The sequence below is a fragment of the Ceratotherium simum genome, chromosome 23 (genome assembly GCF_057802395.1).
Source record: "Ceratotherium simum simum isolate JZ-2026a chromosome 23, ASM5780239v1, whole genome shotgun sequence".
NCBI lineage: Eukaryota > Metazoa > Chordata > Mammalia > Perissodactyla > Rhinocerotidae > Ceratotherium > Ceratotherium simum.
Genome location: NC_141922.1, coordinates 6,040,299 through 6,052,702, shown reverse-complemented (window position 1 = coordinate 6,052,702; position 12,404 = coordinate 6,040,299). Strand labels below are relative to the sequence as shown.

General features: G+C 45.2%; 1 protein-coding gene across 1 annotated transcript in view; it reads right to left on the bottom strand.

Moving 5' to 3' along the window:
* FAM135B (family with sequence similarity 135 member B) overlaps positions 1–12,404 on the bottom strand; it is a 168,159-nt gene that overhangs the window by 78,500 nt on the left and 77,255 nt on the right. Inside the window, exons 4-6 of the mRNA XM_087447415.1 lie at positions 12,074–12,144; positions 6,805–6,978; positions 975–1,101 (exon numbers count right to left, since the gene is read on the bottom strand). Of these exons, the coding sequence (XP_087303541.1) occupies positions 975–1,101; positions 6,805–6,978; positions 12,074–12,144 (372 nt within the window). The remainder of the gene's footprint in view (positions 1–974; positions 1,102–6,804; positions 6,979–12,073; positions 12,145–12,404) is intronic.

Here is a 12,404-nt window from a genome sequence, read left to right as displayed (position 1 = left end):
ATTGGCTCTCCCAGGTCTCCAGCTTGCAGATGGCAGATTGTGGGACTTCTCAGCCTCCATAACCACATGAGCCAATTCCTTATAATAAATTTCTTTATATAGATATAGATATAGATGATATAGATATAGATAGATATCTTTATATAGATATATATATATACCCTACATATATCCTACATGTATATATCCTATATCTATCTATCTACCTATCTCTCTATCTATTATCTATCTAACTATCTATCAACTGTTAGTCTCCTATTGGTTCTGTTTCTTAACAGAACCCAGACTAATCCAGGCTGGTTATCTCTGAGCAGGCCCCTAATCAAAACAATCATGCATTGGTTCAGGATAAATATGGGCAGAGTATGCCATGTGTGGCCAAAGCTCTGTGTATCACAGAAGAGTAAGAACAGGTGTTTCTTGGGAAGCAGGAACAAGGAGAAGGACAAGACATGTGTATTGAGCACCTACTGAGTACCAGGTACTGGACTAGGAACTTTACATTCATAACAGCACTGTATACACATACAACCACAAGAGGTTATTAAGTATTAGCCACCCACTCTACAGGTGGGAAAACTGAGGTATAGAGAAGTGAGCAAATGACAGATGGAGCCAAGTTTTAAAACTAGCTCCGTTTCAACAGGCTTTCAAGGTTACCTCATAGTCCAAGGGAAGCCCCTTACAGCATGCCCCATCAGCTCCAGAGAGCCACATTCTTCAAGGAGACCACATAGAAAAGATGCCATGTGAAGACCCTATTCCCTGGGTCTACCCCAGGGCCTGGCATTAGGAATATGTTTGATAAATATAGCAGCAATTAAAAGAAAGAAAGGATGGATAGATAAGAGGAAGGGACACACACAGCAAAGAATCGCTAAATGAAGTGAAGAAGTGAGAATATCATAGAACACACACACCCTGCAAAGTGAAGTTTGCAACTCTTGGGAACACTGCCCCCATGCAGGCGTTACCTCTGAGGAAGCCGGCTTGCAGTATCCAGCTCCAAAGACCAGGTTTTCCAGAGAAAGGCTAGACGGTTCTGGTCCCGTGTCTGGGCCACCTTTACCAAGCCAGGAGCCTCTTCCTGGACGAGTAAAACTGAAAAGAAGAGAATTGAAGAGGGAGAAAAAGAATGTAAAGAAAGTGATGGTGTCATCACCTCAGTCTCCTTGGGGGTGTTATTGGGGACACTATAAGAGAAGTCATTTAGAAGGGGTGGTTCACTCCCTAGGGGGTGCTTGGAAGGGACTTTTTTGGATGCTGCCGTGACAAGCCAATGCAACTGGCATACGAGCTTGGGAGCCAAGGATGACCCATATCCTACTATGTGTACAAAGAAATGCCCCATAAAGGCCAACACGATGCCTGCTGAGAGACACTGAGGCAGAGCTCCAAGGTTATACACCCGGAGGGGCAGGGGGAAAGGGCTTCTGGCCAGGAGGACAAGAGGAGGCTCCATCTGACCTGGTCTGAGTCCTGTCTCTACTCCTTTCAGTGGCACAACCTGGAGTGAGCTCCTTCAACCTCCACGCCCTCCCTGAGCCTCTGTTTGTTCTTCCATGGAAGAATGTAAAACAAAATCTACCTCCATGATCCAGGCAAGAGTCTACTAGGATCATGGATATGAAACGCTGTCATGATTAATGGAGCTCATTATGTCAGTGATAGCTGGGAATACTGCTATCTGTTCCACAGACAAATATACAGACCCTGCCCAGCTCCACAAGTCATCACAAAGATCGACTGACATGGTGTGATGGCGACCATTGGTCTTAGGATGGAAGGAGATTAGGAAGGCCTGAGTGATAATTTGAATTTCTCTTCTTTGGGTCTATGAACATCTCCCTCTCCCTTTACCTCTTTGATTTTTGTCAACTGATATATCAGCAAAGTCCACTTATACTCATTTTCCCTTGCTTTCAAATCTTGTCTATTAAATATCATGGTTAATTGTCTTGTCATATTGTGAATACTATTTAATAGGCATGCCTTATTCCCCCAGTGAGATTCAAAGTCTCTGATGCAGAGGGTCTTGATAATAAATAGCCTCAGGTGGCATCATCTCCACTGTAGGTGCTCAAGAAATATTTGTGGAAGGATTTAATCCAAGACGCCCACATTCCTGCTTAAAATATTGACAGGGAAATAATGTTAACATTATATTTCTGTTTAATTCATTTATTCCAATATTTATTAGGCTCATGCCACATGTCAGGCAGGGTGTTAGGTGATAGGGTGGCAAGGTGATTAAGGCATGACCCTCACCTTAAAGATATTTTGGTCTAGAGAGGGAGGCAGATGTAACATGACGGAGGTAAACTCAGGCCAGTGAGCATAGAAGAGTAGTTTATAAGCCAAACTAGATGAAAAAGATCAACAGTTAGAGATGATGCTCATGTAGAGTATGGCCAAGTGGTTAATGAAGCAGCCAGTGAAGCCAATCTGCCAGGGGTCAAACCCCAGCAGCAGCACCTGTAAGCCCTGTGGCATGGGGAAAGTTTTTTAGTCTCTCAGTGCCTCTGTTTCCTCACATGTCAGAAGGGTTGATGCCAGCACTTTAACCATGGGGTTATTGTGAGGATTCCAGGATTTCATGAGATTAGCTAAATACAGCTTTAAGCACAGTGTCTGGCAAATAGAAAAGATGCAATAAATGCTAGTAGTTCTCATCAATAATACCACAAACATCATAAAATCTAATATAATCGTTATCATACTTATAAAGCTATTGTTGATAATACCACAAATATAATCAAGTATAATATAATCATTACTCTGATTTGTTTCAAACTGAGATTTGAAGCAAGTCTCCAGTTTAGCTAGAAGATGGATAAAAGTAACATTTTAGCTGAAGAAAAGTAGAATATATATATGAGCAGTGATGTTTATGGCATAATCAGGGGATAAACTTCAAATTAACAACTGAAATAACTCATTCTTTGACTTAAGTGTGGCCTTGATTAGCTTTTCCAGTGGATCTGAATCCCTCAAGTGAAATACAATTGTACCCATTTGATGGTTAAAAATCCGATTCTTTTCTTCAGTTTATTTCAGGGAAGGTGGAGCATCTTTTTTTGTGTGTGTAAGGAAGATTAGCCCTGAACTAACATCTGTTGCCAATCCTCCTCTTTTTGCCGAGGAAGATTGGCTCTGATCTAACATCTGTGCCCATCTTCCTCTACTTTACATGCGGGACGCCAGCCACAGCATGGCCTGTTGAGCGGTACGTCGGTCTGCACCCGAGATCTGGGCCTGCGAACCCCAGGGCCGCCAAAGCAGAGCGTGCAAACTTAACTGCTACACCGCAGGGATGGCCTCATGTCTTTTGAGGTTAAATTTTAATTTCACACCTGCTTCTTCCTGATTGGATTTAACTGATGCTGCGAAACTGCTTTTCTGTAAAAACTAGAGTTTGCCCTGTTTGACAGGTATTTTCCAGAACTTTAAAGGGCTCCCTTTGATCCCAGTCTCTGTGAGCTGATAGAAATTCTTCCTGCAGAATCCAGAGAACAGAAGATAGTTCTCTTTCTACCCCATCCCTGGAGAAGCCTGAGCTCTGACTGAATTTCTGTCTGTGCTCATCTCTGGCAAGGTTGCTGCAGATAAACTTGCAGGGACTGTTTCTGTCACAAGGTTAAACTTTCTCCTAACAGTTTCCAGATCCCAAATCCTCGTTAGAATGGGATCAGGGTTCCCAGCAGCAAAAGCAGAGGAACGTGCTTTCACTGCCATTTCAGTCACTGTGAACACTTCTCATCTCTTAGCTGGACCATCACTGTCTCCTCCTAACTAGTCCTCCTGCCCCCACCTGATGTCACTTCCAGCCTGACCCACTAACAGGGGCTGCAGGGATCTTTACAGAACAAGGTCTTACTGGGTCATGCTCCTGCTCAAAACTGTCTATGCCTCCTTCTTGTACAATAAACGGATTCTCAATTCCTTAAAGTGCCATTAATTGCACTGCTAAATATGGCTCCAATTTACCCTCCCAAATATATTTTTCCCTGTCACAGTCTCTTATCCACTGGGTCCGGCTCAAAGGCTGTTTCTTCTTTAAAGCCTTCCCTGATTTCCCTCAAACAGAACTGCCTCTTCCCCATTCGACAAGTTATCTACCCTTTATTAAGAGCTTCTTATATGCTAGACACAGGCCTAGATCAGAGCCTGGAACATGGCAGGTGCTAAATAAATATTAACCAATTGAATGCATGCCCAAGGGTTCCATATGTTCTATCTCATTGAATTATTCCAACAGCCTTCTCGTGTGTTCCGAAACTGAAGCTCAGAGAGTGTAAGTCATGTGCTCGAGGTAACAGGCTTAAGAAGCAGGGGACTCAGAACTCAACCTGCATCCATCCGATCCCAAAGCCCATGCTTTTAATCCCATCCCTACATCATGTTCCCATGATACATTACACACTGAATTAGAGCTCACTGCTTCTGCGTGTTTCTGCCCTGCCAGGCTTGGAGCCTTTTAAGGTCCCAGATCAGATTGATTCATTGCAGAGCTTTCTGGCTTGGCCTTTCTAGAAGTGGATAAAGCTTAGTGATGCCCGCCCCTAACCAAGCATGTGTTCTCCATGTGCGATGTGGACTGTGTGCCTCATCTCATCACATCCTTTCATCATCTCTGTTGGTTTAGTGTCCCTGCCCATTGTTTAAATTTCTCCTTATCTATCTATCTATCTATCTATCTATCTATCTATCTATCTATCTATCTATCTATTATTTCAATGTTGAAACAGATGTTTAGAGAAGTTAGGTGACTCATCCAAGGATCCCCAGAAATTATGTGGCGGGGTTAGACAGTAAGATGGTCTTGACTCCAGCTGATGTGGAATAATTCAGACTCAGGGCCCAGAATCACCTGCGGGGAGCTGTGCTTTTCCTACCTGGGGTCTTGCTTCACCTTCAGCAGCCAAGAGCCAGTAATCCCAGGACGCCTCTGGCCCTCAGCCCTGCCTCACTGACGACAGATAATGTCCTTAACTCTGCATTGAGGCCACTTTTGGCCAAGCCTCAGGGTGAGCTCACAGCCAGGGAATATCCTTCACAGGATCATCAAACCCTCTGCCGCTTTCTGGATTCTGTCTCCAGCTTCCGACATCAGGTCTGCTTTCTTTTGATTCTACATCTATGATTCCTGTAACATTTTCTATCAAACCCTAGGACAACATTTGTCATTCGTAATTCCATATATGTAGCTTGGCCACCCCACTCGGCTAGGGACTCCTTGAGGGAAAAGTCTATCCCAGTGTCACTTTAGCTCCCACAATAGGGTCTGCTGCGAGCATCCTAGCACCATTCCTGAGCAGGCCCTCAGTAAAGATCCACTGAGTGAAAGAATCATGAACAGCCCCATGGTCTCCCTGACACAGTGTCTGCTTAACTTCAGGGCCCAGTTTCTATCAAACCGGAGCTCAATCCAGTTTGGGGCAGGAAGATGTCCAAATTTCTTAGCAAGGCCTGGAAGGCCATGTGCTCTCTGGTCCCAGCCCATGACTCCAGGCCAGGTGATGGTCCTCACCAGCTCTCTCCACCCTCCCTTCCCTGGTGCCCTAGGCTCCTTTCATGTGCTCTCAGTAACTCCTCCAAGGGGTTTCCCTCTGCCAAAATGCAACACTGTTCAATACCTACCCTTGTACAATGTCCTTTTTTCTCTCATCTCAACTTGCCCTTAAGCCTCACCTGGTCTTTATCTCTGGGTGACACTTCTCAGTTTGTGGATTATAATTAATCTGATGCATATCCATCACCCCTACCCTCCAAAGTCAGTATCTGAAATGGCCCCATTACCAAGCAGAGCTCGAGATGGGACTCAGCAGATGGGCACAGTGACCGGGTGAAGGCCTTCAGGAGCAGCACCTCCTAGTCACACCACATGGCCAATATCAGGGTATCCCATTTCCTACTCAGTCCTCAGCAGGGAGTCGGGACAGCAAAGGCCCTGCCCAACGATCAGTGAGGAGTGGAGTCTCCCCTACACACATTTCAACTTCCAACACTGATTAGCTGTCCTGAAAAGGGACATTGGGAAAGTTCCCTTCCCAAAGTTCCATATGGCAAGATTCTGTCCCTAAACATCCTTTTTGCACACACACAACTCATGCCCATGGGAAGGTAGGAGGTTTTGAAGTGACTGGAAGTACATATCTGGCCATGCTGGATGTATGAAGATGGCCAGGCACGGTACAATGTGCCAATGGTCAGCTCTGTCCCTCTAGTCACGGGACCCACAAAAGCTCAGTGCTTCACAGGGCCTCAGAGATGCTCTGGGACAATTCACTGAAGGGTAGAACACAAGGCCACAAAGGTGGTCCTGCACTTGAATGAATAGTAAGCTGCGGAGGGAAGAGAAAACAGAGCCTCTACCACGTGCCTGGCCACTGTCCTCACATGCGACTCACTAGAACCTATGTGCACGGGACACGTTAGTGCTCCAGTTTTAGAGATGAAGACTGTGCGTCTCAGGGACCTCAGGTGACTTCCCAAATAACGCACAGTTAGAAAGAAGCAAAGCCAGGTGTAGAATCCAAGTCTTCAGGTCTGACTGTAGTTTGTAGTTTATCCTCGCGGCCCTCTGCCGCCGTCCCCTTGACTCCTGATGCTCTCTCCACGCCCCCGCCCATCTCTCCCCTGCCCCTCAGTGAGGCCCAGAGCCTAAACTTTCAGCCTGGGAGAAGCTGCACTGGTCTGTGCTGGTCAATCCTGACCAAATTCGGGCTCTCAACTGCACCCTAGATGGAAACGTAACAAGAAAGCCAAAGCAGCCCCTTCACCCAGGGGATCATAACCTCATACCTGATCAGAGGCTGCTGCAGAGCCACCAGGGCAGCGTGGATGGTCACCGAGATCACCGACAGGTGGAAATAGTCGAACATGACGGGCACCTGGTGGTGCAGACCTCTCCGGGGGTGGAAGTGCAGGCCGAGCGTGCGGCTGCTGATCATGGATGCCCCGGCCACGTCCCTCAGCCTGGAAGGCAAGCGAGTGAGCTCACATGAGTGATGGTGGGTTGTCCCTGCTGTCATCCAAGCAGGTCTACATTACAACCTCATCCATGCACAACCACTGTGCACAAATCATCTTATTCAATCTCTACAAATACTCTGCTAGGTAGAAATCATTTTTCCCATGATTGGCAGATGAAGATACGAGACTTGGAGAGGAAAAAGAGCTCACAAGACATCACAGAGCTGCTATGCAGCAGATCTGGGACTCAGGCTCTGCTGAAGCTAATGCCAAACTTACCCATCAGTGATGGAAAGATGCCCAGACTCTTCTACAGGCTCACCTCAACCCTGAAGTGCCCCGGCCCTCCTTCCCCACTTGCTCATGTGTTACCCCCACAGATGTCCAGGACTGCACTTCCTTTGTAAGTCTGTGTTTTCTACTAGATTTCTAACTCTTAAGCGCAAGCAACGTGACCAACTCATCTTTATATTCCCAACACCAGCATAGAATCTGACATACTGTAGAAGTTGGTCAAATGTTTTCTTATTAAAAGGAATAATTCACTGACAATGAATGAATGACTCCCACAACATAATGGTTAAATAGTCTGACCAGATTCATCAAGGACTCCCTACCTTTGCTCCAGTATTTTGTAATTGGTATGTGTCTGATTCCTAAGAGATAAACCAACCGGTAGGCAAGGCCCAACTGAGTCTTGGGTTATAAAAATGGGATTGATTCTTCTCTAATAAAAGCCATCCTGTGCTAATCTCAAGCTCTGTGAACCAATCACTCAGGCTCTTATGGTGTCTACGAACCAGAGCACTTGGGAAACTGGAGGGAGCATCTTCCATGAATAGAGTAGAGAGCTCAGAGAACGTTCAGAGAAGCTTCTTTTTCCTCCATAGATGAGGAAATGAGACACAGAGAGAGGAAGGTGAGGACAGCAGACTGCCAAGACCCAGCCTAATGGGTTTTGCTTCCTGGAATCCTTGTCACTTAGAGCTTGTGTGCAAATGAATGCCAAGTAAAAGAGCCAACTAATTCATTGGATCCCAGTGTGACTCCATAAATAGACCACAACTAATGGTCTCCTCTCTTAGCAGGAAGAAACCTGATTGGGAGGGGGCACAGAGTACCCCCCCTGAGTCTCAGAAAGTCATAAACCTTCATATTCACTTTAATTCTGATAATTTATTGAGGTCTTACTGTGAACTGAACACGGTACTTTTTCCCTTAATCCATATGACAATCATATGAGGTATTAACTTGTATTATCCCATTTATAGGTGAGGAAGTAAAGCCAACATGAGTTAATTGACCTGTTCGAAGTCACAAGGAAAAACTGAAATGCTAGATCCCAGTCTGTCTGACTCCACAGTCTGTTCTGCGTTGCTGCACATTATTACTTTGAATCCATTCAGAAACAGGTTCATATGAATCATAGGAATATCCTTAGGGCTTGAACAACAGGAGGTGAAATACATGTCAGGGTAGCAAAGACATCAGAAATGTTAACAAGAATTCAAGCCACATTAATAGGAGTAAAGAATTCAGAATGAGGGAGGTGATAGCTCTTTTGTGTTCTGAAACGGACAGAGACAGTTAAAGGAGATAAAACTCAGTTCTTGGGAGGGGTCTCAATTTAGAAAAGATAGAGACGAATTTTATAGCATTGAGAAGAGAATGCCTGGGTTCTCATAAAGGACCTTAAAAAATAAGGAAAAAACACTGAGAAAGAGCCCTGATGTTCAATTGGAGATGACGAGATTACTTAAAAAGTCTTGTTTATTTGAACTGCCATCCAGACTGAGAACTTTTCTGGGTGGTTGTAAGGACTAAAATTGAGGACAACTGAGGGAAAGCACACAGGGATGACTTGCTTCTTGATGTAAAGAAGATCCAGAGAGGCAGAACTATCCAGGGACAGAATGGGATATGATGGGAAGGGGTGAGCTCCCCATCCCTGTGCAAGCATATTCTCATGGGCCTTTGCAGACTAGCAAGTGAAAATGTGAAGTTAGACTAGAGCAGGGCTTCTCACACCCTCAGTAATGTTGACTTTGGGGACTGGGTAATGCTTTGTTGGGGAGTGGGGACTGTCTTGTGCACTGTAGGACGTTTAGCAGCACCCCTGGACTCAAACCACTAGATGCCAGAAGCATCTGCCCCCCAGTGTGACAAACAGCAATGTCTCCAGACATGGCCAAATGTCCCTGGGGGACAGAACCGTCCAATCCACTGGAGGAGATGGACACCAAGAGCCCCCTGTCCCTGATATTAGATACTGTGCTTCTCTGTTTAGTTCCTGCTCAGTCCCACCTGGTTCTAAAGAAGCTGACTGCCTGGGTCATGTTTCAAAGCTTAATGTCTGCCCCCAGGATGTGCTATGCATGCCTTATCATCCTTAAACCCAATTTATGAAAATGAAAAAATATGGCATTTTCAATTCTTCCCCAGCCTCTAGCTTCCTGTTCTTCTTAGCTAATCTTATACTCCATGAAACCCCCCTGCTCTAATTGTTATTAAGTGCTTGTATTAGAGAGAGGAAGTGACACATGGAAGCCTGGCCCCACTTACATCTAGGAAGCTAGAGAGAGGAAGAAAACATTGATTCAGCAGGCCACACACTTGGTCAGGTGCAGATATTGTCTCTCTTAATCTTCATAACAGAGCTATAAGATATGGATTCTATAATGATGTCCATTTTATAAATGAGGCTACTGAGATTTGGAAAAGTGCAAAGACTTTCCCAGTGTCTCATAGTTGATGAGCACAAAGCCTAGGTTGCTGGATTTTATGCACTTTGTTTGGGCCCATCTCCTGTACACAGGCTCTCCATTAACTACTGTTTTGATGGTAAGAAGGTCTCATTTCTTGTGTCCACCATGACTTATCATTAAGGCTGTCTGGAGGGCTGGGTGGAGGATGACTTCTAGGCTCAGTTCGGAATCAATGGCAGGGTTCTATGATCAACTGGAAATGTCTATCATGGAGCTATGGATGAATGCCTCTGAAAGAATTGGGCATAGGAGATATGGCAGGGGTGGGTTAATGAAATGAGTGAATGATAGATATCCCAGATGGTTGAAGGGCAATATGAGAACAAAAGAGGCAGGGGTTTCACTTCTGAGTGTATAGGTTAGGAAGAAGGCCAGACTCTTGTAGGGCCTGTGAGTTCAATATGGTGCTAGAACAACAAATCTTGGCGATGGTATGAGGAAGATAAGATTTCTCAAACATTCACCATCCCACCAAGGGGTAAGCAGATGTGATGAGAGAGATGGCCAGAGGGGCTGGGAGTCCAGATAAAGACAAGAGTGAGGAATCTGCGATGTTGAGCCCAGACTCTGTGGCAGGACCATGGACAGATACTCTTACCAGCCCAGAGACTAGACGTGACCATCTACACATCAGCAGATGTCCGTTCTCAATGCACAGATACAAACAGGTCTCTGACATTTCAGTAGTGGTCCATCTATGGTTCAGATTCTCTCTGATTCAAATCCCCATGTTATGAAACCTCCCATAACAATCAGACACATCTCAGGGATGGAACAGTCCTTGAGAAGAAGGAAAAAGTTCTGATAGGGAGACTGAACTTTGAAGGGATTTGACGACCCTTCTGCCAGCATTAGCCCATCAGCCACCAGATCCCCCATTCTCCATAGGAGAAGGTGAAGAATTTGCTGAAGAGGTTGTAGAGATAAGGAGCGAGGATTAGTTCACAGAAAGTGGTCAGAGCATACTGAGATCCTGTTAATAGAACAGAGAGAAAAGAAGTGGCCCCATCTTCTTAAGCCTAATGAGGGGGTTCTTCAACTGAGCTTGCCCTGTGTCCCCTAGAATTGGGGAAACACGGGTCCTGGTGCCTGATTCATCCTGAAAAGTTCCTCAGGAGAAAAAGTGAGGGTGGCTGGATTGGCCAAAGGAAAAATGAGCAGCATTGTGCGTGTGTTAGGGGGTCCCCACCAGTGTGGGATGAGGGTTAAATTGCCTGTGTACATTACCAGAACCAGATGTGGGTTCTTTCGAGAGAAGAATCTGCCAAAAGAGCTTCCTACAAGGTGTGAATGACCCAACCATAGGAGGCATCATTATATCAAAGAACTGCTGGGGTTGGGCGGAGAGGGAGGCTGACTAATGGGTATATCTCCAAAGATTGCACAAGAACATCCCAAGAGCAAAGATAGCAGTGACTCAACACCTATCATATGAAGAGCTCTGTTTGCAACTGAACCTGTCAGATATAACTCCCTGCTTCTTCTGCAATCTCCTCCCTTCTGACCCTGCAAGGCCCCCAAACCCCAGTGGGGAAGGAGGTAGGACAAAAATATGAAGCTGCCCACCATACCCTGCTACTGCACTAGGAGTCTCCTACTCTGAGAAAGCCTGCGGTGGGTTGAAGAAAGGGGGGAATGGCAATGAAAAGAAGTTATCAATTGGGTGAGAGTTTAGAGTTTTGGCAATACTCTTGACTGCACTTTTTAATATCTGAAAAAAGGGTTACTTATTTATTACCTGAAAGAACCTGGGGAGGCTCTGTGACATGACAGTTCACCCCAGGGTAGGAGGAAGAGGGTACGGAGAAAGCTGAAAGGAAGCAGTTATGAGAAAGAAGAGAGTCACCTCCCGCTTATTTAATAAGCAGGTTGCACATAAATGGAGTTTCAATTTTCAGAGAGTTGAAACACAATAGCATATATTTGGTACAAAGACACAGAATCCTGGCAGAATCTCATTTGATTTAGAAGGGTCCTTGAGATCTGCAGCCTCATAGGCTCATTCATCTAAAGACATAATTAATACTCATTGAAAATGTATGGAGGTATCAGGTATGGTAAGGTGCCAGTTAATAAAGCCAAGAAGTCAGGAGATTTCTGTGCATGCAGTTCTGAGACACCCCAAAAATGCATGGGGTTTGAAATGACCACAGAGACATTCTTAGCCCACATTCGTGGGTAGGCTGTGACATAGAGGGGCACTGCAGCTCATCAGGAACTGGATTTCTGAGAGATGTTCTGAGGTTCATGGCCATGAGGACACCCCAGGGGTTGGGAAGGACTCGAGGGAGGAAATCATGCTATCACAATTCAGGAATTTCCAGGACACTCACTGTTGTTCACTGTCTGTAAAGTGCAGGTCCACCTTGAGTTGAAAATCAACTTCACTTAGTGCCTCTTCCACCTACAAGAGAAACAAAGTTCAAGGGATTTCAGGAGTCCAATCTGGTCCAAATGAAAAGTTTAGCTGGTCTATTTCCCGAAGTTTAGAAAAAGAATCTCCCCAAAAAGTTAATGTCATTTGTGCTTAAAGCAGTATTTCCATGCATGTTCTATGGAATTCCGGTTGAAGAAGATATCTGTGAGTATTCCATGGAAAACAGAAGGAAAAGATTTATGTGGTCCAATTGGGGAAAAGGCCAATTTGCAAAAGATGATAAACAA